Here is a 23,760-nt window from a genome sequence, read left to right on the forward strand (position 1 = left end):
TCATCTTTACATTCAGTTTATCCTAAAAAAAAGGTCCTGACCAAACCAACCCAGCAGAGCGAGAGCTCCCTGGGGAGAGGGGGAGCGAGGCCATCCCACCTGCGGGCACAGACTGAGGTCTGACCAGTGCGGGTGAGCTCATCCCACTGAGCAACCAGGCCCGGCCCTGCCATCTCTGCCCCTCTTCGTCTCAGATCTGGGTGGGGGAGGGGGGGTGGTAGGCAAGGGAGGTACACAGGGCTGGGGGGGAGGTCTATGGGAGCGTGTATACACACGCTTACCCGAGGCAGCCCCCCCCCGGCCCTGAGAGCTGGGTAAGGGGAGCGGAGCTGGCTGGCATACCTCATCTCCCTGCCCCCCACCCCTGCTGCTGCTAGGGTGAGGGAGCCCCCCAACTCCAACAGTCTTGAGTGGTTCCCAGCTACTGGACGATTGGGGTGGGTGTTGGTGTGATGGGGAAGGGGCCACTGTCCCACCGAGAGGCCCTGTCAGGGACACTGCCTACCCCTGTGCCATTCCCCAGCCTGTCAGGCCTGCTTCCCCCGCTCACACCGTGGGTTGAACCCTGAGTCTGGTGCCGGGGCACATGAGCCAGAAGAATGGGAAGAGCGGCTCGGAGAAGGGGGTGCCGGCAGCAAAGGAGAAGATGGGCTCCATGCCCTCGGCCTCATAGAAGGTGATGCTCCCGCTGTCACAGTCCAGGAAGATGCCCAGGAGCTGGGGGCTGCGGCTCGGGGACAGGCTGGTCTTGGGGCAGTTGTGGGCATGGTAGTGGCCCCTGATGAGGCGCACAGCCCAGATGCCCTCCTCCTGCTCCATGCTGAACCAGCCCTTCCTGCGCAGCGAGCCCCGTGCTACACCCAGCGTCCAGTAGGCCTTGTCGCCCGCCTCCACCTCCACCTCCCAGTAGTGCCGTCCCGTCCGCAGCCCCGCCACGCCCAGCACACAGCGGTATGTGTCGAAACGCTTGGGGTGGGATGGGACGGCCCGATGCAGCTCCACCAGCCGCACGCCACGATGGTCCTTGGACAGCTCCAGGCACGCGTGGGCTGTCTCGGGGTCCAGAGTCACGTCCGCTGTATGGAGAAATGAGAGTCAGACCAGCGCTGCTGAGGCCTGCAGCCAAACACTCCATGGTCCAGGGACCACGTGGCCCTGCCCATGGGCCCTGGCTGCACCTCTGCCCTGTGGTCCAGCTCCCCAGAATACAGCCCCACACCACACCATGGTCCTACCCCCAAAACGGAGCTGCAGCCTCTGTATCAGGGCCACACCTCCGGGGTGTGGTCCCCTGCCCCAGCTAGTGGCACCGAGACCACTTAGAGATTAATGAGTCTGCTCTACAGCCTTAGCTAAGAGCCATGCGGCTTTTAGCTCCTGCAGTAGAGGCTCATGCATTTAGCTCCAGAGGTCACAGGTTTGATCCCACTGGCGAACGGGATCTGTCGGTGTTACCCCTGCAATATGGCTCCCAGAAAGCAGCCTTATCCCATGCTGTGGATCTACCCCTCACTATGGCCCCATGCCCACACATCATGGCTCCCCACTTCAGCACTGTGGGCCTACCTCCCCTCATGTACAAACCACGCCCTCCCTACCTGCACGAGATTCTAAGGCCAGAAGGGATAACTGTGACAATCTAGCCTGGCCTCCTGTGTAACACAGCAGCACAAGACGTCCCTGAATTAATTTCTGTTTGAACTAGAGCAGATCTTTTAGAAAAAAAAAAATCCAAACTTGAATTTAAAATGGCCAGTGATGGAGAATTCGCCACAGTTGTTGGTAAATTATTCCAGTAGCTATTCACTCTCGCTGTTAACAAGTCATGCGGTATTTACAGTCTGAGTTTGCCTAGCTTCAACTAGCAGCCACTGTATCTTGTTAGACCTTCGTCTGCTAGCTTGAAGAGGCCTCTATTATTAAATATTTGTTCCCCATGTAAGTACTTATAGACTGTGATCAAGTCACCCCTGAACGTTCTCTTTGTTAAGCTAAATAGACTGAGCTCCTTGAGTCTCTCACTAGAAGGCAGATTTTCTAATCCTTCAACCATTCTCACGGCTCTTCCCTGAACCCTCTGCAATTTATCAACATCGTTCTGGAATTGTGGACACGACTCCAGCTGCAGTCGCACCAGTGATAAACACAGGTAAAATAACCTCTCTACTCCTACTCAAGATTCCCCCGTGTATGCATCCAAGTATCACTTTACTTCCCCCCCACACCCCTCCGCCCAAACACACACGGGGTGTATATTCTTCTGCTCTCCCGGGGATCCTCAGCAAATTCCATCCCGTGTGGTGTCACTCACTCTTGAATCTCTGTAGCATTTTCTTCATATCTAGGCAACGCTCAGGGAATTTGTATTTATTCTTCACTTCAGTGGAGATAGCTTCTGGCTCCCGCAGTTTGATAGTTTCAGCGCTACGGGGAGAAATGCCTTGTTATCTCAGCTCCCAGCACACCCATCCATAGCAGAAATGGAACGGAGATGGACCATGGTCACCCACCTGATCAGTGAATGCCTCACACCCTGCAGAGGAGAAACGGAGGAGAATCAGTGTCTGCTGTGAAAAAGGCTTGTTTGGTGAATCCTAACATTTTCCATTTGGGGTTTTTTCCAACCTCCCTCCCACCCAGCCCAAATTTTTGAAGAAAACAAAATCTTTTTCAGCAGAGGGAAAAATCCCAAGTCATTTCCCAACCAATTCTACCAGTTAGCCCCATTTAACAGATGGGAAAACTGATGCCCACAGAAGGAAAAGTCACCCAGAGGCAGGCTGGGATTAAAACCCAGGCATCCCACATCACTGCCCTGTACCTTACCCCCTTGGCCACCCAGCCACCTGCTGACACACCCAACACACTCTCACCTCTAGCAGCTCCACAGATGATTTCCGGCACTTCTCCTCCAGCTCTGCGATGAGTTTGCCCAGGGCAGAACTCTGCTCCGAGAGGTCAGCTAGGTTGGCCTGTACTCTCTGCACAAAGTCCTTCTCTTCTGTTGCCAGCTTCTCTAGCAGCAGCTTCTCCTCCTCGGTCAGGAACTGGCGGATCTTCTCGAACTCTGACACGATGATCTGACGCTGAACCTGCACTTTTTCCTGCCGGGAGAAGTAAAAAAATCCAACAGGTCTAAGGGAAAACTAAGTGCTACTTACACACCAACCAGCCAGCCAATCTTTCCCTACACTTTTCTCATTGAAAATGGTTTTAATAACAGAGAAAGTGGGGAGAAGGGGGTGTCTCCCACCCCAATTTTCTCCAAATTGTTTGACCTCCCCCCCACTCCACTATCCAGGTTTCAAAAAGTGAAACAAAACCAGCATTTTTTATTGAATAACTGTACAGATTCCAAGGCCATAAGGGATCATTAGATTCTAGTCTCACCTCCTGCATAGCCCAGCCATTGAATTTCACCCAGTCACCCCTGACCTGAGTCCAATAACTTGTGATTGACCAAAGTGTTTTCCAGAAAGGTGCCCATCTAGATTCAAAGCCATCAAGAGATGAGGCATCCACCACTTCCCTTAGGAGTTTGTTCCAGTGGTTAATCACCCCTCGTGTTAATAACTTGTGCCTTATATCTACTTTGAATTTGTCTGGCTTCCGCTCCCAGCCATCGGCTCTTGTTCTGCCATTCTCTGCTAGATCAAAGAGTTTTTTAGTAGCCAGTATTTTCTCCCATGAAGGTACTTCTACACCACCATCAAGTCGCATCTCAGTCTTCTTCTTGAGAAGTTTAAGAGTTTGAGCTCTTTAAGTCTCCCATTGAATAATTTGAACCAAAGGGGAAATTTCACATTGGCTCAGAATGTAAAGAAGATCTTCATTTCATTCTGAAATTTCCCATCAAAAATCAGGAAAGGAGAGATGGGAAGGGAGAGATGGATCCAGGTAAATGCTTCTCAGAAACACTTAAAGTACAATGAAAGATGCATTTGTTTTGATGCCCTGGCTTGACCCCTGTGTGATGAATGAAGAGGAGGGGTAGCTCCCATTTATGGACACCCAGCCAGACAGTTAGCTGCAAAATCCCTGTTAGTAGCTGTTCTCTACTGGCTTTACCTGTAAAGGGTTAAAAAAGCCCATAGGTAGAAGGAAGGGAGTGGGCACCTGACCAAAGGAGCCAATAGAAGGGCTAGAACTTTTTAAAATTAGGGATAAAACTTTCCCTTTGTCTGTCTGTTGTTGTTCTCTGGAGAGAGGAGACACAGAGCAGCAATGCTGTAAGAAGTTAAACCAGGTATGAAAAATCATCAAATCATACCTAGGAATTACTTGTCTGAAACCCCAGATCTGTAAGTAGATCAGGGAATGTCTGGGAAGACGTGATTAGGGTTATTTCTTATTGGCTTGTGGACTCCTCTGTGCTAACCCCCAACTGCTTTTGTTTTGCTTGCAACCATTAAACTGGACCTCAGGAAAACCATTCTTGATGCTTAATTATTATATTTGCTCTTTTAAAATCTAGCAATAGCCTAAGTTCCAGATGTATTTTCTTACTTTTTGTTTTTAATAAAATTTACCTTTTTTAAGAACAGGATTGTGTTTTTGTGTCCTACGAGGTTTGCGCAGATGTTGTTTAATTAGCTGGTGGCAACAGCTGATTTCCTTTGTTTTCTTTCTCAGCTCTTCCCCGGAGTGGGGGTGAAAGGGCTTGAGGGTACCCCACAGGAAGAAATTCCCAAGTGCCCCTTCCTGGGTTCCAAAAGGGGGTTTTGCACTTGGGTGGTGGCAGCATCTACCCATCCAAGGTCAGAGAGAAACTGTAACCTTGGGAGTTTAATACCAGCCTGGAGTGGCCAGTATTAATTTTAAGAATCCTTGCAGGCCCCCACCTTCTGCACTCGAAGTGCCAGAGTGGGGATTCAGCCTTCACACCCTGCTAGACAAGTTTGCCCAGGGATGACTCGGTCCCTTTGGGAGTGGGGGGCTCAAAGAGGCTCACACCCTCAAGGGAGAGGGAAAGGTTTTTGAGAGCTAAGGAGAACTAGACTGGGGAAAGTTGGCAGGATTCCAGGTAAAGCAAATCTACGTGGAGACCTTTTGATGAGTCAGGGTCCTTCTCTCTGAAGTGCTTTGTCCAGATGGTTACAGACACACCGCTATTGCTATAAGAAGTCTGGCTACTGAATGGACCGTGGGTTGGGCGCTCCCCAAGGGAGAGCCCACACGTGCATGATACACCGGGGACTGCGGGGCAGGACCCGGTCTGAGAGTGGCAGAATCTCAGGATTCCACCCCAGAGAGATGGAGGCTCACAGCCAGAGCAGGGTGTCCTCAGAGAGCACAGGGGGACAGAGGAGCAGTGTCCCTGAGCCGTGACAGCCATGCTCCCCTACGTCTGTGCTAATGTGCTCCCGGATCCCCACAGCAGCTACAGCACATGTATGCGTCTAGTAGTGTCTGCTCCATCCCTGGGAGTCTGTCAGTGGAGATGGAGCGTCTCTGTCTCAAAGCTCCGCTCTAGCTCAGCCAGGAGCTATTGGACCAGAGGCAGGAATCGCTGTGGGAGATTCTCTGGCCTGGGTTAGGCAGGAGGCCGGCCCTGCTGGCTTAGACATTTACAGTCGTTGCACTAATAAACTTAATCTTTTAGAAGGGGATGCTTTGGTGCCCTGGGTTCAGTCCCCACAGATCCCTGAGCCAGGGTCATCACTAAATACAGAAGGAGGCGCCCGTTAATACCTTGCTATTATTATTAATTCGTATCATGGTAGCAGTTGGGCCCTGTCACACCGAGCGCGGCACCCACACAAGGCGACCAAGAGCGAGGCCTCAATAGGTTGTGGTTGAACTGGAGTGGATCTACCTTCCCACCAGGGAGACACTCACCTGCCATTCCTTGATCTTCCTGTTCTCCTTGGCCTCCAGCCGCTTGGCAGCTTCCATCTCCTTCCTGAGCTGAGTCAGGGCTTGCTGGACTTTGGTCTGAGGGGGAAGAGCAGCACAGGTCAGGAGGGCATGCGGGAGGGCCGTGCACCTGCCACTGAGGTGCTGACCACTTCTGGCTTCCACCAGACCTGTGACCTGACCATGTAGAGGGGGTTGTAAGGCTGCTACTGCATCTCAGCTAATGCCCCCTGGTCTGCAAGCTCAAACAGGAACGGTGTGTGGTTGAAGATCCAGAGGTCTGAGATCAAGGGCGCTGGAACAGGGGAAGTCAGGGGGCCATGGCTCCCCCAATCTTTACTGGCCATAAGAACAAGTGATGGAGAAGGGACAGAGAGGAGTGTGTGGTGGGTGGGGTCTTGAGGGAAGGTGGTGCAGGAGCAGGGCCTTGGAGGAAGAGGTGGTGCGGGGACGGGGCCTCGGGGGAATGGGCGGTGCAGGGGCGGGGCCTCGGGGGAATGGCCCACATGGAGGTGGGGCCACAGTTTGGGAGCCTGTGGGCCCCCTCACTTTTAAGGCTCTTCCACCGCTCCTGCCTGGGATCAGTCACCAGGGGTGTCCCTTTGTACCAGTAAAGTGAGCCTATTAGCCACACACAGGCTCCCCTATAAATGAAGCCTGTCCATAGATTTGCTTAGAAGTTCCCCTCCCCCACAAAGAAAAATGTTGTTGTTTTTTTCAACATGGACGATGTTGTGAAAAATATTCATGTTTTTCCCTGAAAAGTTCCCTCGGTTGCAGTGAAGAAACCCTAAAGCCGTTGCTTGGTCTATTTGTGTCAGAGCTGGGAACTGAACCCGGCCTCCTGGAGGCCTGCCCTGGGCATGGACAAGCAGCCCAGCCCGCTGAGGAAAAAGCGTTTTCTCAAACACAAGAAAAGACTTGTAGCCCCACCTAAACTTTCAGCAGTGGAGAGGAGCCCCCAGCTGCGCCTGTGATTAGCACCCAGCTCCCCAGCAGATTAGCACCCAGGAGCCCCTGCACCCAGCAGACTCTCACCCTGTATGTTTGGGCAGCCTCCTCCATGGGTGCCACCCTGTGTTCCCGGTGCTCTTGGGACTCCCGGCACACCACGCAGATGGCCTTCCCGTCCTCCTCGCAGAACAACTTGAGCTGCTCTTGGTGATGCTGGCAGAACGGCCCCGCCCACTCCTCTCCTCTCATGGCCCTCAGCTCCAGGATGGACTTTAACATGTTGGCCAGCTGCCAATTGGGCCGGAAGTTGTCCTTCTTGAATTTCCCTTTGCAGACGGGGCACTGGACGGGGCGACAAGGGCTTTCCTCCTCACATGCCTCACAGTATCGGCTGATGCAGACCTGGCAGAAGTTATGCCCACAGTCAATGCTCACTGGCTCAGTGAAGCACTCCAGGCAGATGGGGCACAAGGTCTCACCCTTCAGTCTCTCCACAGGGTTTGCTGAGGCCATGATGCCGCTATATGGCAACGCCCTGTAAAACAGAGTGCTTATGTTCATGGCACACGCACAGAAATGAGATAAAAACATAAAACTCTCTTGCTGGAAGGTTGCAACGTGATGCTACTTTAATTCCTAGAATTCAGAATAACACTCCTCAAGAATCCCAAAACAGAGAGAGACAAAGCAGGCTGCTCCCTAAGGCAGTGAGGCCCAATTCATCCACCTTGCTCTTGGCTGGCTGGCTGCAGACTGACTGATCACACACTCCCCTCTAGAGCCCCTTAGTCTGCAAACAGGATCAGGAAAAAAAACATTCTTAAAGTGATAGCTTGCAATGAAAACACAGTCCTCAATACACCACACAAACCCAAGAGCTATTTTAGGGATCCAATCAAACTTGCTTTATAGAGACCCAAATTCTACCTAGGGAGAGGAAACTTCCTCTGAAGGTGTGTTATCCTGCATGTGTAACCCACCAGTCAGTGCAAGGCATGAGTCTATTACAGCCCAGCCACTTTAGCTCTAGCTATATGGACCCCATCACCAGAGTGTCGGCTGCCTCACTATCTTTATGAGTCCCTGTGCTAATCCCAGTCCTTCATGGCCCATGGGGAGAACAGGATTGCCTGCACTGCCCTCAACATGCTCACAACACATACAGCTCTGCACTAAGACAATGGCTGTAATCAAATATCATGCTTCAGGGTTACAGCCACTGAGGAGGTCAGGAAGGAATTATTTGTCTCCATGCACAGTTTGGCCAGATGTATTCTTCATTTCCTCTCCATCCCCCTTTCTCTGAAGCATCAGGGATTGTCCATAGCTGGAGACAGGACAGACTAGTGGTCTGAGGCTGTCTGAAGAATGCTTTCTAGCTATGTGGCTGGTGGATCTTGCTCCCATGCGCAGGAAGGACTGTTCCCCAGGTCAGATTAGCAGGGATCTTGGGGGTTTTCACTTTCCTCTGCAACATGAATCACCTGCCAAGACCACATGGGCGTTTCTCACCTAATCAATTCCCTGCCATTGCAGGGGCCTCAGGGGCCCCTTGGTCTCAACTGTTCTCTGCCTGGGACACTCAGCTATTTAATCTCCCGAAGACTGAAATGCTTTAGTCTAATCTAAGTGATTGGGCTCAATACCGGGGTAACTGGGTGAGATTCTCTGGGCTGGGTTATGCAGGAGGTCAGACTAGATGATCTAATGGTTCTTTCTGGCCTTAAAATCTATAAAACAGCATTGTAGTGATATTCACAGCCCCCCGTGAGACAAGGCACAGCTGTTACCCCCAGAACAGTTCACCGACTTGCTCAAGACCACCCGAGGGACCTGTAGCAGAGCAAGAATTGAACCCAAGTCAGCGGGTCCCAAGATAGCAGCACCCAAACCACTGGACCATCATTCCCCTCCCAACAGGAGTGCAACAGACTCATGCTTTTGGCTCTGCAGGCTGCTGTGGTTGGGCAAGATGTCAGCTACATCACTTGCCCTTTCCCAGCGCTGCCAGCTGTCACAAGATTGAATGCTTTTTTTCAAACCCTGACTCTTGCACTCCCCGGATTATGGGGGAATCTCCGGTTGCGTTTTTAAGAGTTTAAGAGTCAGCTGACAGAAACATGATGACCCTACATGGCACTGACCCTAGAGGACAAATAGACTAATTATTTTTTTTGAGGTCTCCTGATTTATGGGGTCCTTCCTCAAGTCAGCAGTGCCGTCTTCCTCTGACACAACTCGTACAGCCATGGGGCTGGATGGGGCAGTGCCCACAGAGAATACAGGATCATTCCCCTACCTGCTAGGACAGCAAGCACAACCGCGGCCATCTTGTCTGGCTTGGGGGCTGGGGGGAAGGAGCAGGACTGTGCCGAACTAAAAACACCAACCTCCCCAGCTAGAGCAAAGGGGCCAGAGTTTGGAGCTGAGGTTGTAACAGGCTCACATCTGCTGTGCATTAGGCCCAGCAGGGGACTGCACCTGTCACATACAGTGACCAGCAAGGGGGTCCCACCAGCACAAAAGGGACAAGCTGGGGCGGGAGACAGAAATAATGTGGGGAAGACTGAGCGTGGCAGGGGGAAGGGTGGAAGACAGGAATAAGGCAGACAGAAAGAGAAGGGCAAGGAGGAGAAATGGAATTCTTTACCTCCCCGAAAGCCTGGACCATGTGCTCAGGTCAGAGCTCCAAGCTCATGGCAAAAGCTCCCAGCACAAGGTGAAGCCAGCAAAGTGAACTTTGTCCTTCCTGCCACTTTCTGCGCAGAGGGCGTTCCCGGTTAGGGCTGCTGGAGCCTCCAGGCATTATTAAAAATCATGTCGTATGATGTAACCTCCAGGAATACATCCAACCAAAACTGGCAAGCAGGAGCGGGCAGATTGTGCAGGAGGAGGGGGCATGGGGCAGCAGGCGCCAAGAAGGGCAGAGGGTGTGTCCCTGAACAGGGTTTATTAGTGCCAAGACACAACCACAACCCTTGCTGGTGTGAATCAGCTGTTATTCCACTGGAGCCAATGGGCCAGATCAGCTGTAGCGCTATTGATGTCAGTGGGCCAGATGCCGACTGGGTGTGAATTGGCCATCACTCCTTTGGAACCAATGAGGCCAAATCCCCAGCTGGTGTCAATCATCCATAGCTCCATTGGCATCAATGGGGCCAGATACCCCAAAACTGGAATTTGTAATCAAAAATTTTAATGAAAACTGATTTTTAAACTAGTTAATTAATTGCTGTTTGAAATGGAAAGTCTCTTCAGTTTTCAGTAATTTTTTTTTAAAGGTAGAAAATTTCAGTGCCCAGTAATAAGACTGTTGGGTAAAATTTTTTGATATTCAGTTTCAAATAAAAAAACCCGACACAATGTGGTTTCCAAAAATGAAAAGGTTTGGGGGTTTGCATTGAAAAACTGGGCGGGAAGGGGAGGGAATGGCTGGAAATTTTGACTTTTTTTTTAATTTCTTGTGAAAAAAATTGGTATTTTCCAGCCAGTCCTTGTCTTATTATTAATATTTATTGGTATTGCAGTAGGTTTAGAGGCCGCAGATGTGGTTCAGGGCTAGGCTCACTACAAACACAAAGAGCAGGTGTCTGTCCCAAAGCGTTCACAGTCTGAGTATGTAGTGGAAAATCCTGTCCCCTGTAGGAAAGAACATTCTGGATATTCTAGGAGAAAGGAATGGGGTTCCACAGAGACAAATCAGTTTTCAAGGACCTTTTGGCGGCCTGGCCAGTCCCAACACTGAACAATCAGGCGTTCAGGCCCCCCACCAAATTATGCAATTATCTTAAAAACAAGAAGCGTGGGGTGTTTCTGTGGCCTATGGTTTCTGAGTGTTGAGGCTTCCACACTCAGGTCATGTTTCCAAGCTTTTCTCCCCAACCAGGAGAGCTAGAAACAAGGGCTGCACAAAGGTTTTTGGGGAGATGGGAAGAACTCTGAAGGGAGGCCCCAGAGGAGGGGTGGCTTGGGAGCAAGCCTGTTCTGCGCTCATCCTGCAGCGGTGGCTCCCATCCTGTGGGGCTGGGGCTGTGTCGTGAACGAGGGGCAGCTGGGCAAAACCTGGACAGCACTGTGACCTCCTGTGCCAGGACGCAATGCCACTCGGTTTGGATGCCCTCTCAAATAGGGGCTCTCCGGGGCAAACTAAACCGTCCCCTTCCCCTCCCTGCCACCCCAAGGCAGCACTGGTAGAAGCTGATTTTTCCAAAAAGCAGCGTCTCCTGTCATCATGGGATTCCAGGAGCTGGGACTTTGAGGAAAACATCCTATCGTATTGAGAGAGTTGGCCATGCTGCTACTCCAGGCAACAATAGAGGCACTGGGGATAATGTCCCCCTCCCAGCCGTACCTGCTGGTTTCACAGTATCTACATAGGGTGACCATATGTCACTTTTTTGACTGGGACACTCTGTTTTTTAAGCCTTGTCCTGACTGTCCCAACTTCTCCGGCAAAAGTGGGCATTTGTCCCATTTGCTCTTGCCAACTTGATCATCAAGAGCAAATGGGACAAATACCCCCGGTGCCCACAGGGGAGAGGGGTGGAGAAGAGGAGGGACACAGCAAGTGGTGCAGGTGGGGGCGGTGAGGAGTGTGGGTGCGGCCAACGGTGGAAAAAGCCAGGGGACAGGGAGCCTACCCCAGGAGAAATTTCACCCGCCACCCATGCAAGTGGCCATGCCAGCCCCATGCAGGAGTTCAGGCAAGGGGCAGGCAGGGCTCGGGACAGCCCTGCACTGGGGGAGGGGGAGGACTAGCCCCACACGGTGTCCTATTTTCCCTTTGGGAAATATGGTGTATATTTGCAGGCAGCATGGGTGAAATGTCCACATTTTTACTCTGCAACCACCAGGGCTACAAAACGCCCTTTCTCTTTGCTGGGGGTGGCAGGGGGAGTCCCCCGTGATCGCGTGACTCCAGGAGCTGGGGATTCCAGCAAACCCCCCGCAATGGTGCAATGGCGCACACTTTCCCCAAATCGGGAAGCTGAAGGGTTAAAAAGCTTGGAGGAGGCGCCTAAATCTTTCGGTGCCTGGGGAAAGCAGGCCGTGTTTACAGAGGGACGGAAAATGGAGGGACCTTCCTGTGCCAACCCCTCCCCGCCCCCCCCGGACACCTGGGTCCCTCCGGGGCTGGCTTGGGCGTACGGGGGCGAGTCCCCCTGTGAGCGCAGGAGGAGAAACAGCCGCAGAGGCAGGAAATCGGGGGCTGCAGGGCCGGGCGTGGGGCTCGGAGCCCAACCGGGGCTGGAACCGGAAAACCCCCCCCAGCTGAGCCAGGTCCGGGCCGCAGGAGAGCTCCGGGGCAGGGGGCTCAGTCTATGGGGAAGCAAAGCAGGGCGCTGGCTGGAGATGGGGAAATTGTGAATGATGATGGTGCAGCGAAGGCAGAAGGGCTCAATGGGCATTTCTGCTCTGCCCTTGGAAAGACGCTCCATGGAGTATTGTAATTGTACGGTATGTAGAACTGCCAGGGGTCCCGTTTTGTCCAGTCGAAAAGGGGACCGGACACTCAACGTCCGGTTATCGGAGTAACCGCAGGCAGCCTCTCCGCGCAGAGGGCGGCAAGAGCAGCAGCTGCTGCTACCTGGGGCAGCTGCTCAGCTGTTGACGGAGAGAAGTGGTCCAGCCTCCAGCAGACTGAAGTAGGTTGGATACTGGGGCTGCCCAGAAGGGGATCTTGTCTGCCTTTCCCTCAGCCATTGCCCCTGCCTCAGCCCCTTGCTCCGGGGACCGCCCTGCCCTGCCCTGCCCTGCCCTGCTGCGCCCCAGTTGCCCTGGCTCCTTACTCTGGGGACCGACTTTTCTGAGCCAGAGCCCCACTGCTGTGCCCTGATTGGGCAGCCAGGCTTCCTATCAACTCCTCCCAGCTTGGCTCTGCAGGTGGCAGGTGAGTGGGGGAGGGGGGCAAGCAACGGAGGGGGGGAAGGAATGAGGGGGGCAGGCTTGGGGAAGAAGCGGGGCCTCAGGGAAGAGGTGGAATGGGGTCTGGGGAGGGGAAGTAGAAAGTTGGCAACCCTAGCCCCAGACCCTCACTCTGAGGACCGACCCCACCCCCCACACACCCCGCTGTGCCCTGATTGTCCCCACCCCGGCCCTTTGCTCTGGGGACTGTCCTCCACCCCACTGTGCCACGATTGATTTCTCTGACACAACACTCAGCAAAGGTTTGAACAACGGATGCCGTGTGTTAAGAGTCAGTGTAGTCCAGAAAAATGAAGATGATCCCTGAGAACCACTTTTATGACAGAACTGTGTACTCTAAGGAATGCCAGGTAACTGATTTGTAAATATAAACATTGTCTGTGATGGGGATGTGGTGTTGGATTATGAACTAAATTCTTTGCATTCTCTCTTCTGGGTGGGTTTTTTATTGTTTGAAAGGTTAGAACAAATTTCAGAATATATTATCTTAATACAGTCGACTTAATATATCAACATGGTAGTGTCTTGTTTTGTTAATCTGGAGAGCAGCTGGTTTCAAATGTAAATTATATTGTTATCTTATAGTTTTCACATCAGTTTGTCACTGCTTAATAATACTCTCCCAAACATGAAAAACGGTGACACCGTAAGCATGCAGTCTTAGGTTTGATGTGCTAGCTGCACCAGTTAGTGCTGTTCCCAGAATGGTGCTCATAGAATCATATGAAGATTAGGGTTGGAAAGGACCGCGGGAGGTCATCTAGTCCAACCCCCTGCTCAAAGCAGGACCAACACCAACTAAATCATCCCAGCCAGGATGCAAATATGCAGAGATGTCCTTGCAGAAACTGGTCAAAACATCTCTGTTAACTTTAGCTCCACTGAAAAATAGCTTATGACAAAATATAGAGGATGATATAATATAATAGTCCTGTATTAAGGGGACCTGGGCAGTCTCTGGTCAGAAGTATTGACCAGACTCCAAAAGTCCAGGTACTGCAATTTTCTATCTTCTTCTAGTGTCCTGTAACAAATAATACCTGAAATTAGAATATATATCTGTCAGAACAACATATTTGATTGACTCTTTGAATTAACGTTTTTAGTGCGCAACCACAAGCAGAGGGGAGCAACTGGCCTTCAAAGAGTTAAGTGCCTAGCCAGCAGGCTTCAGCGGTCAGCTATGTAGTTAACATCGCGGCATCCTCAGTTGACGCTCTTTTATCTGGTGGCTAAACTGTGCTGCAGTCAGACTAGTGTGAGGTGAAATGGCAGCACCCGAAAAGAGAAAGATTCGAAGGCTGTGCTCTTTTAAAGACAAGTGGTTGCAACTCCCAGCATATCGGAATTGGCTTATGAAAGCAAGTGAAGACTCAGGGTATTGTTCTATTTGTCGTGTTCAATTCACAGTTAAGTTTGATTCTGTAAAAGCTATCAAGCATCATGCGGAGACACCGGGTCACAAAATCAAAGTACGAGCACAGGTACGGTCTAGTACTATGGATAAATTCTTCGTAAAGGCTGATGCCTCTGAAGAAGAACACACGTGCGCAGCTGAATTGCTTCTAACATATCATGGAGTTAAACACCAGCACAGCTACCGTTCTCAAGATTGCGGAAGTACGCTGTACCGCTCCATTTTCACTGATTCCAAGATAGCTTCCAAAATTCACTGCAGAAGGACAAAAGTGGAGGTTTTGATCGAGAAAGTACTTGCCCCCCATTCATTGAAACTGGCTGTGCAAGACATTGGATCAACATCGTTCTCAATAGCGATGGATGCTTCTAATAAAGGGAACACAAAATTATTCCCAGTTGCCGTCCGCTACTTTAATAAAGATAAGGGAAGCTGCATGTGTATCATAGACTTTTTTGAGGATGCAGACGAAACATCAGAGGCAATCGCAAATAACTTAAAAAGTTGTCTTCAAAATGCCGGTCTGATACATAATCGAATTGTGGCATATGGAGCAGACAATGCATCTGTTAATTTTGGAAAACACAAGTCTGTTTTCGTGCACCTAAAACGAATGTTGGATTTACCAAACCTTGTGCCAGGCCATTGCAGTGCTCACATACTACACAATACGGCGAAACATGGCTTGAAAATGCTCTCTTATGATGTAGAGCACTTGGTCATCAACGTTTTCAGTGAATTCTCGTCCAGTGAAAAGAATATTAGTGAACTTAAAGAGTTCTTTGACTTCATGGGGACAGAATATTCAGAAATCTTACCCCATATAGCTACACGTTTTCTGACCCTTTTCACTGCAGTAGACAGGTTACTGAAGAATTGGCCAGCACTCAAATCTTACTTTGTGAGCAAAGGAGAGGAAAATGTGTGCCGTGCAATATGGGCCTTCCTTTCTGAGCAAGAGCATGCAGTGTCCAACGATGAAACTCTTACGCTTCCCGAGCTGTACATCTATTTTGTGCACAACATTATGAGCCAATTTAACAACACCATAAAGGTTCTTGAGAGTGATTACGTTCAGGTAACTGAACTGTATACTAAATTCAACAAGCTGAGGAGAGAGATTCAGAATCGACAAGAAAGAGGATTCTATGGGTACCAGGTGACACAGTTCTTGAAGAAACTACCACCTAACAAGCAGAATAAATTTGTTGGAGATGCCCAACGGGCTTACACACGTATGGTACAGTACCTGGAAAAGTGGTTTGATTTCAGTGAAAACTCTTTCTATAAGATGTGTGCGCCCCTCAATCTGGACAGACCTCTTGAGCTAGACGAACTGTGTGCTTTGACGACAAGCTTGGGCATTCAAGTGGACGGAGATGAACTATTTACAGAAATGTGTACGTTGAATGATGTGCTACCGACCCTAAAGAATTTGACAAATTCTGCTGAATCGACACTGCGTCGGCAGTCACAAGAGCCCCACAATGTCTCCGAGGTGTGGGTAGAATTCTTTAAGCGCTGCGAGGCCCCGAACTTACTTAAAATTGTGCAGCACGTGCTTGCTACCCCACCCAGCAACACATTTGTGGAAGGCATTTTCAGGGTTATGAAGAACTTGCGGACCGACAAAAGGAATCGGCTCCAAGTGGACGTGGCAAAAGCTAAGCTATTCGTGCACTTCAACTATCAAATGACCTGTGCCGAGTTTGCTGGATTTTTGAAGACGGAAGCGGCTAAGGAGCTTGTGGGAACGGCAAGAAAATATCAGAAGTATAAATTTAAATAGGTTTTAAATTGCTATTCTCATGAAAGTTCTTTGGGGCTGTACTAGGGAGTTCCTTGCACTGTTTTTGTTTTTTAATGTCTCGTGAAGTATAAAGAAGATATAAAGGTTGTATGAAATGATTATACAGCATCTGGTGACGTCCAAAAATGTACAACTTGGCACCTAACCGTATATTAAAGCACACGCAGAAAAGCAACCTGGTTTTCAGAGGTTTTGTGGGTGCTCAGCACCACTGAAAACCGACTTAGCTTTATGAAAGTGTCCAATTGAGGTGCCTAATTTTAGACGGTGAGGTTTGAAAGGTTTTGCGTACGTCCTTTAGACTTGATAAGTGATTAGAGTCCAATAGAACAGAATGGATAAACGTATAATGTTTTTTTGTTATGCCTGGAAATATTTACATCTACCTTGGGTTTATGCAAATACTATTGCACAGATCAGATCAAAGAATAAAATCTCACCATCATTTTCCTGTGTACTATGTTACCAAACTCTAATTTCATTATAGGTCAGTGGGGAGATTAAGGTCATGTCCACACTTGAGATGTTACAGTGACACAGCTGTACCAATGCAAGATATAAGATCTCTTGTGTAGCCGCTCTGTGCTGATGGGAGAGAGCTCTCCCGCCAACATAAAGCACTCTACCACTCGTGCCAGTGAAACTTATGTCACTCGGGGGGGTGTTTTTTTTCCACACCCTTGAGCAACATAAGTTTTGCTGACATACGTGGTAGTGTAGTGTAGCCTTAATGAAATCAGGAAAAGCTCAGTACAGTGGGACACTGAAGAGAGAGAATGGGAAAGGGGAGTGTTAAAAGGCTCTGCGGGTTCTAACTATGCTTTTTTTTCCGAGCCAGAGCCCAGCCGCTGTCCCCCGATTGGGCAGACAGGCAGGCTCCACATGAGCTTCTCCCAGCCCAGCTCTGCGGGTGGCAGGTGAGTTCCGGGGGGTGGAGGGGCAGAGTGAGTGATGGAGGGTGGGAGGGGAAGAGGAGCAAGGGGGAAGAGGCGGGGTAGGGGGCGGAGCCTCATGGAAGAGGCAGAGCATCGGGTGTGGGGCAGGGGTGTCCGGTTTTTAACAGTTGGAAAGTTGGCAACCCTGATCGTATGACAATGCTGGAATACTTTCTAGACTTTTAGTAACCAAGGAGGACGTTTAAAAAAAAAATGAGTAGGAATAAACTTTTAAAAGTCAGCAGGCCCAGATATCTCACACTCAGAAGTCCTGAAACAGGTGAGTGAGGAGATCTGTGGCCTGCTGCTGTTCATTTTTAATATGTCTTGGAATACTGGGGAAAACCCAGAAGACTGCAAGAGAGCTAATGTCCTGCCAATATTTAAAAAGGGCAAGTTGGACAACCTGGGTTACCCTGATGTCAATCCTAGGCAGAATAATGGAATGGAAAATAATGTCAGATAAAGCATTAAAGGACGGGATTATAGCTAAGGCAAGTCATCACGGTTTTTTAATTGAAAATGGGTCTTGTCAGATCTGATTTCATTCTTTAATGAGGTGGCAAGTTTGGTTAAAAAAGCTAACTGCGTAGATGTAATAGACGTAGACTTCGGTAAGAGGTATTTGATTTCATGACGTCCAACGTTCTGACGTAAAATTCAGCCTATACCATATCCGTAAATTACACACTAAGTGGATTAAAAACTGGCTGACTGATAGATCTCAGTCATTAATGGAGAATCCTTACTGAATGACACTGTTCCTCGTGGGCTTCTGCAGGCATTGGTCCAGCGCTTTCATTTCATTAATGATCTGGAAGTAAATACAAAATCACGGCTGACAAAATATGCAGGTGTCTCAAAGATTGGCGAGTGATAAATAATGAGGACAGAATAGTTATACAGAGCGACCTGGATTTCAATCGAGCCAAATGCAAAGTTATACATCTAGGAACAAGGAAGGCAGGCCTTGCCCCAGAATGAGGAACTGTATCCTGGAAAGCAGTGTCTTTGAAAAGGATTTATGGGTCAGTGGATGAGCAACTCAACAAGAGCTCCCAGTGTGATGCTGTGGCAAAAAGGGTTTATGCGACCCTTGGATGTTTCACCTGTGTATATGGCATTGGTGAGACTGATACTGGGATGTTGCAGCCAGTTCTGGTGTCAGTGTTTTTAAAAAGGGTATTGAAAAAATTGGAGAGGGTGCAGAGAAGAGCTCCAAAAATGATTTAATGGCTGCAAAAAATGTCGTTGAGAGGTTAGGGCTTGCCTAGACGTAAATAATCCAGAATAAGGTGGTATACGTGGGGGGTGCGTGGGTGAACATAAAACGGATTAACTATTGATTAAGTCTACGTGTGGACACTCTTATTCTAGAGTTAGCTCAATCCATTTGTGTCCGGGGTTGGGATAGCAGGATGGCTGCAGATCGGGAATGAGGGGCATGGGCAGAGCTGTGTCTGGGGGAAGCTTTGATAGACACAGACTGGCTCAAGCCAGGACTATTGGGCTCTCTCTCCCATGAGCCCCTGCAGCGCCCCCTGCTGGCCCTGGGGTCTGTGTCCCCTCCATATCTCAGTGGGATATTCCCTGCCATCTCCCCTCTCAGACCCAACTCTTCCTAGAGGGTGCCAAGCTCCAGCTCCACGTTGACATGTTTGGCTCTTTCCCAGGTCGTGGTGGGTGTGAACGTCAAGGAAGAGAACTCAGAGAAGATGGCATCCTCTGGGGCATTATGGGAATATCCTGGCTTCCAGCTGAAATGGCTGCAGCCCCATCCTGAGTGTGTATCCCAGGATGCAGGGCAGGGTGAACCTCCAGGACCCCAGAACAATGCACCACATGTCCCCAGAGAGGCGCCCCAGCCCCTCCAGGAAATAGGTATGGGGCAGAATGCGGGGGGCTGACAAGGGACAGGAGTGACCAGAGTTGGGCATATGGAGGGCACAGGCTGGTTCGGGCAGGCCGCAATGCTGTGGCCACATTGTGGACAATTCAGTGGTCTGCTGGTGTCAGTGCAGGGAGGGGATGTAACTGATCAGCCCCGTGCCCCACCCCTGAGCAGGGAGTCTCCTCCTTTGGCTGAGTTACAGCAGCACCCCCAACAGGATCGGGGCCCCGTCATGTTAGGCACGGCACAGACACACAGTGACTGGGGACCTTGTTGTGCCAGGCATTGCATGGACACATACGACCAAGATTGGGGCCCCGTCGTGCCAGGCACTGCACAGACACAGTCCCTGCCCTGAACAACTCATGTCTAAACAGACAAAAGTTGGGAGGGGAAACAGAGGCGCAGTGACATACCCAGGGTCACACAGCAGCTCCATGGTGGTGGAGCCAGGAATTGAATCCAGGCGTCCTGAGTCCCACCCCACTACCTGCCCCGTTATCCCAGGCTGCATCTGCCCTGCCTTCCCTCCCAACTACCCCTATGTGGCCCCGTCCTCTCACAGCCCCTCCTTGTCCCCAGCCACCCTGGATTCTGCCCTCGCTGCAGAGTGGAGTCCTGGGCACCGGGGCCGTCGCTCGCCCTCGTCAGCCTCCAGCTGAGCCATACCCAGCTCTGTTTCCTTCCGTCAGCATTTCCAGCGCTGCTGCCTGAGCTCAACTCCTCTCCCCCACCCGCGACGGAGGAGGGGCAAGGGTCCCTGGAGCAGCCAGCACTGAGAGGAGAGTCCCGGGCACTGCAGGGGCCGGTGCAGTTTGAGGACGTGGCTGTGACCTTCACGGAGGCGGAGTGGGAGCTGCTGGATGAGGAGCAGAGGGAGCTGTACAGGGACGTCATGCTGGAGAACTATTGGAGCCTCCAGTCGCTCGGTAAGGGGCTGTGTGTCTCGGGGGAAGGTCTGGGCCAGCTCCTGGTGCCTGGGATTCGGCCCCGGAAAGCCAGCAGCCCAGGGAGAATCTGAAGGAGCTCGGTATGTTTTAGTTTGTCCCAGAGGAGTTAAGAGGTGATGTGATCCTAGCCTGTAAGCACCCACACAGGGAGGGGACTGCTGGGAAGAGAGGGCTCTTTAACATCCAGACAAAGGCAGGGTCTGACTGGGAGCAGATGGGAGATGAATTCTGGCTGGGAATTGGGGACCAGTGTTTATCTGGGAGGGGAATGAACATTGGGAGAGCTCCCCTCAGGACAGGGTGGATTCTCGCTCACTGGGAGTCTGTCAGTGGAGATGGGGCGTCTCTGTCCCAAAGCCCCGCTCCAGCTCAGCCAGGAGTTTACTGAGCCAGAGGCAGGAATCGCTGGGAGAGATTCTCTGGCTGGGTTAGGCAGGAGGCCGGGCTGGATGAGCACATTCTTCGATTCCCTTTATTTCTATGGGGTCAGCCCCCTGGTGCCTAGTGTGCAGCGCCTGTCACAGAGACGCTGTCACTTCCTATCTAAAAGGAGATCCAGGAATGGACCTGCCTGGTGTAAATCCCTTCCTGGGGGCTGCCACATCTGCCTGTCCTTGTTCTTGGGGATGGGCTCTGGTACCGGCCCTTTGCCAGGCTGCCGTCGGGGTAGGGGAGAAAGGAGGCACTACCCTGCCCACTCCCTGCTGCCACTACACACCCACAGCCTCCCTGAGAACATGGCTTCCCTGATCTCAGGCTCTCCAGCAGGGGTCACCCTTCCCACCATTCCCAGTGGGTCCCAGACATCGCTTCCCTCCCATGGGGATCACACCTCCCCCTGTGCCGAGAACCCCACCCATGTCACCTCTGTCCTTTCTCTCCCCCACGCACAGGGTTCCACATTCCCAAGCCAGATGTAATCTCCTGCATGGAGCAAGGGCAGGCGCCATGGGTCCCGGATCCCCTGCCCACCCCTAAAAGGTGCCACAGTACAGGTAAGAAACATTGGATCAACTCGGACCCACCATAATCCCGAACACAGAACTGGGATGCAGCTCTCCCACTCGTATTCTGTTCCCAGCTGGTCCCTCCAGAGAGACCGTCATGTCCCCAGCTGCCGTTCTGTAGCTAGCAGCGCCAGCCCCTCTGCCAAGGGGTGTTGTAACTAGATCAGGGTGACATTTTTTGGACAAATACAATTTTCACTAAAAAATGCATTTTTTGTGGCTCCGAAACTATTCCTGAATTTGGGTTGAATTCAATTAGAAGTTTCAGCTGGAAAAAAAAACCATGGGAAACACTTAAAAAAAAACAAAAAACAACCTCTCAAGGTTTTGAGGTGACCATTTTGAAATGTTTCGTTTCTACTTTTCTGAAGTTTGTCCAATTAAAAAAAAGAAAAGGGTGAAAAACACCCAAAAACAACTGAATTGAAACAAAACACTTTTTAAAAAGATCAGTGTTATGCCAGACAAAAGGTTTCTGTAGATCTGAAACCAAATTTTTTCAAGTTCTCCAGTTTGATCAAAAGATTTGGAAAAAAAAAGCAGTTTTGGTTCAAAACTAACACACATTTTTTTGTGGGGGGGATTTTTTGGTTGAGCCTGTGAACTACAAAATCAGTTATTCACTCAGCTCTAATTATAGTCTAACAGCTTTGGTTCCACGGTTGGGCAGGCAAATTTGCAGGAAAATTTTTCTACACAGTTTGGAGAGTATCGGGGACTGTCTGAGCACAAAGCCAGGAAGCAGCTACTCGATGGGGATTTCTAAGCTGTGTCTAACAGCTCAATCTCTGTCCCCTTCAAATTATTATAGTATGGTTAACTTCAGATCAGGGCCCCATTGTGCCCGGGTGCTGCATAGACATACAGTGCCTGAGATCGGGGCCCCATTGCACTGGGTACTGCCCAGACACGCAGTGAGAGACAGTCCCTGTCACAGAGTTTACCCTCTAAATAGACAATACAAAAGGAAGGATTATTTTGGTTGTTTTACAGGTGGGGAACTGAGCCTCAGAGAGAGAGTCAGTGCCCTGGCTCACTAGGTGCATTAAAAGAAAGTAACTTGTGCTGGAGATAATTTACTTATTATTGTGATATTTTGCATGTGGTGTCATTGCAGGGCCCTGTCACTCCAGACATTGCACAAATACTGGACCAGAAGGCAAAGCGCTGCCCTAAGAACTGCAGTCTAAAAATACCACTACAGGAATGGTGCCGGGGGGGAAGGGTTGGAATGGCATCAAATATATTGGTCTAGCAGCTGTAATTCCCGAATGCCCCATTCCATGTTTTTTCCATTGGTTTAGGGCAATCCAGGCTGTTTGGCTGAGTCCAGAGGGCTCAGGGGTTTATGTGTGATTGACCCAAGTAGAATGGAAGGTCAAATAAGGGACAGGAGTGGGTTTCTCTGGCCCACTGAGAAGATCCAAGTTGTGCTCCCCTTCCCTGCCCCTGCTCTGCTAGCCAGGTATAAAATGGCTGGATTTCACTCCAAAACTATGACTTCCACCCTGGGCACTTCAGTTCAGTCTTCTTCGCAGGCAGCCGAAAGGGGATTTCTTTTTATACTATATTCTCCCAGCATGCTTTACCACGGACAAGGCTGTTTAGATGGCTGTCATGGTGGATTGTATTTCCCAGCATGCCTTGTCACAGGTAGGGCTCGTAAAATGGCTGCCATGGTGGATGAAGCTTCCCTGAATGCCTTGCCACAGGCAAGACTACAAAGATGGCCATTATAATGGTGGAAGGTTCCTAGGATAGGGCCGAGTTAGACAGCCCCTCACGGCTGGCTTTCCTGTGTTCCAGCCAGCGTCAGGGCCACGAGAGGTGGCAAGGAGCTGAGGTGGGGGCAGTAGGAAGCTCCCGAGAGGGTGGCGCTGCCCCATGTCCCCTCCCCACAGCCGCTGAGCCCATGGGAGCAGTGCGACCGCTGCCCCAAATGCGGTAAAAGCTTCCTCCCCACCTCGGCCCTGCAGATGCATCTGAGGAACCGTTCTGTAGAGAGGCCATGCCCGTGCAGTTCCTGCAGGCTGCAGTTCAGCCAGGGTTACAATCTGATCAAGCACCAGGCCCCGCACATGTGGGGAGCGCCCCTACTGGTGCCCTGACTGCAGCCGGTTTCGCTGTCAGAGCAACTCCATCATGCACCGCTGCATGGCCCATGCCTGCACCGAGACCGCCAAGAGCGTCACCGGAAGCTCCAATTTTCTCAAGCGTGGGGCCCGCACGGCCGGCCGGCCGGCCGCATCTTTGCCACCAATGTGGGAAGAGCTTCGTCTCCAGGTCCCACCTGCAGGTGCGCTGCCTCAGCCACAGCGGGGCGAGGCCCAACAAGTGCCCCCAGTGTGGGAAAAGCTTCATCCGAGCTCTCTCCAAGCTCATCGGGCATCAGCGCATGCACGCGGGCGAGCGCCCCTTCACATACCACGAGCGTGGGAGGGGCTTCAGCCAGAACTCGCACCTTGCCCAGCACAGGAGAGTCCACGTGTCCTGATGGCCCAGGTGGTGCTGGGTGGCCGGCGTGGGACGGCACTCATTGCTCACAGACATCAGACATGGTTTAGAAGAAGAACAAACACACAACCCTGGCAAACTGAAATGGGCAGCTCTGTGCTGCGTGGGTCTGCCCGTGAGCCTGCCCTTCAAAGTGAAAATAAAATAAAGCATCATTTTAAAGAAATATTCCATGGGCAGCACTGACTTCAGATACTGGAGGGTAGGTGGGTGCTAGGGCTCCTGGGTGGTAGGGAGGGGTTGGGGAAGCCAGAAGGTAGGTGGGTGCTAAGTAGGGGGGATTGGATGGATACAGGGTGCTTGTGGGAGAGCTGGTGGCTACTTGGAGATAGATGGCGTTGGGGGAGGGTTGAGAGGTGCTGGGGGAGTAGTTGCGTGCTTTCATAGCTGGATAGTTTGGGGGGGTCCTGTAGGACAGACTCTTGGATGTTAGGAGTCTCCAGGGGTGCTGGAGGGGGTGTTAAGGGGGTACCTGGGGAGGGGGGCAGTAGAGGTGCTGAG

The 23,760-nt window shown here is 51.0% G+C and overlaps 2 protein-coding genes across 8 annotated transcripts; one reads left to right on the forward strand and one right to left on the reverse strand.

Annotated features, from left to right (window-relative positions):
- LOC125637924 (E3 ubiquitin-protein ligase TRIM58) lies at positions 1–9,550 on the reverse strand. Its single transcript, XM_048853013.2, has 7 exons — positions 9,461–9,550; positions 6,895–7,345; positions 5,839–5,934; positions 2,874–3,104; positions 2,511–2,533; positions 2,312–2,424; positions 1–1,076 (listed from the first exon to the last, which is right to left on the reverse strand). The coding sequence occupies exons 2-7, from the start codon at positions 7,321–7,323 to the stop codon at positions 547–549; spliced, it is 1,422 nt and encodes a 473-aa protein (XP_048708970.2). The 5' UTR covers positions 7,324–7,345; positions 9,461–9,550; the 3' UTR covers positions 1–546.
- A 2,300-nt stretch (positions 9,551–11,850) lies between these two features.
- On the forward strand, positions 11,851–22,009 carry LOC125637908 (uncharacterized). 7 transcript variants are annotated; one of them, XM_048852975.2, is made up of 8 exons: positions 11,851–12,700; positions 12,973–13,085; positions 13,842–15,925; positions 16,801–16,879; positions 18,571–18,778; positions 19,481–19,717; positions 20,632–20,733; positions 21,863–22,009. In XM_048852975.2, exons 3-8 carry the CDS (start codon positions 14,004–14,006, stop codon positions 21,919–21,921), a joined length of 2,607 nt encoding a protein of 868 aa, XP_048708932.2. In that variant the 5' UTR covers positions 11,851–12,700; positions 12,973–13,085; positions 13,842–14,003; the 3' UTR covers positions 21,922–22,009. The 7 variants fall into 7 exon arrangements, with proteins under 7 accessions (XP_048708932.2, XP_048708933.2, XP_048708935.1 ...); XM_048852974.2 differs by having other exon boundaries at positions 12,435–12,455; XM_048852976.2 differs by lacking the exon at positions 12,973–13,085.
- The last annotated feature ends 1,751 nt before the right edge of the window (positions 22,010–23,760 follow it).

This window comes from Caretta caretta, chromosome 6 (assembly GCF_965140235.1).
Source record: "Caretta caretta isolate rCarCar2 chromosome 6, rCarCar1.hap1, whole genome shotgun sequence".
NCBI lineage: Eukaryota > Metazoa > Chordata > Testudines > Cheloniidae > Caretta > Caretta caretta.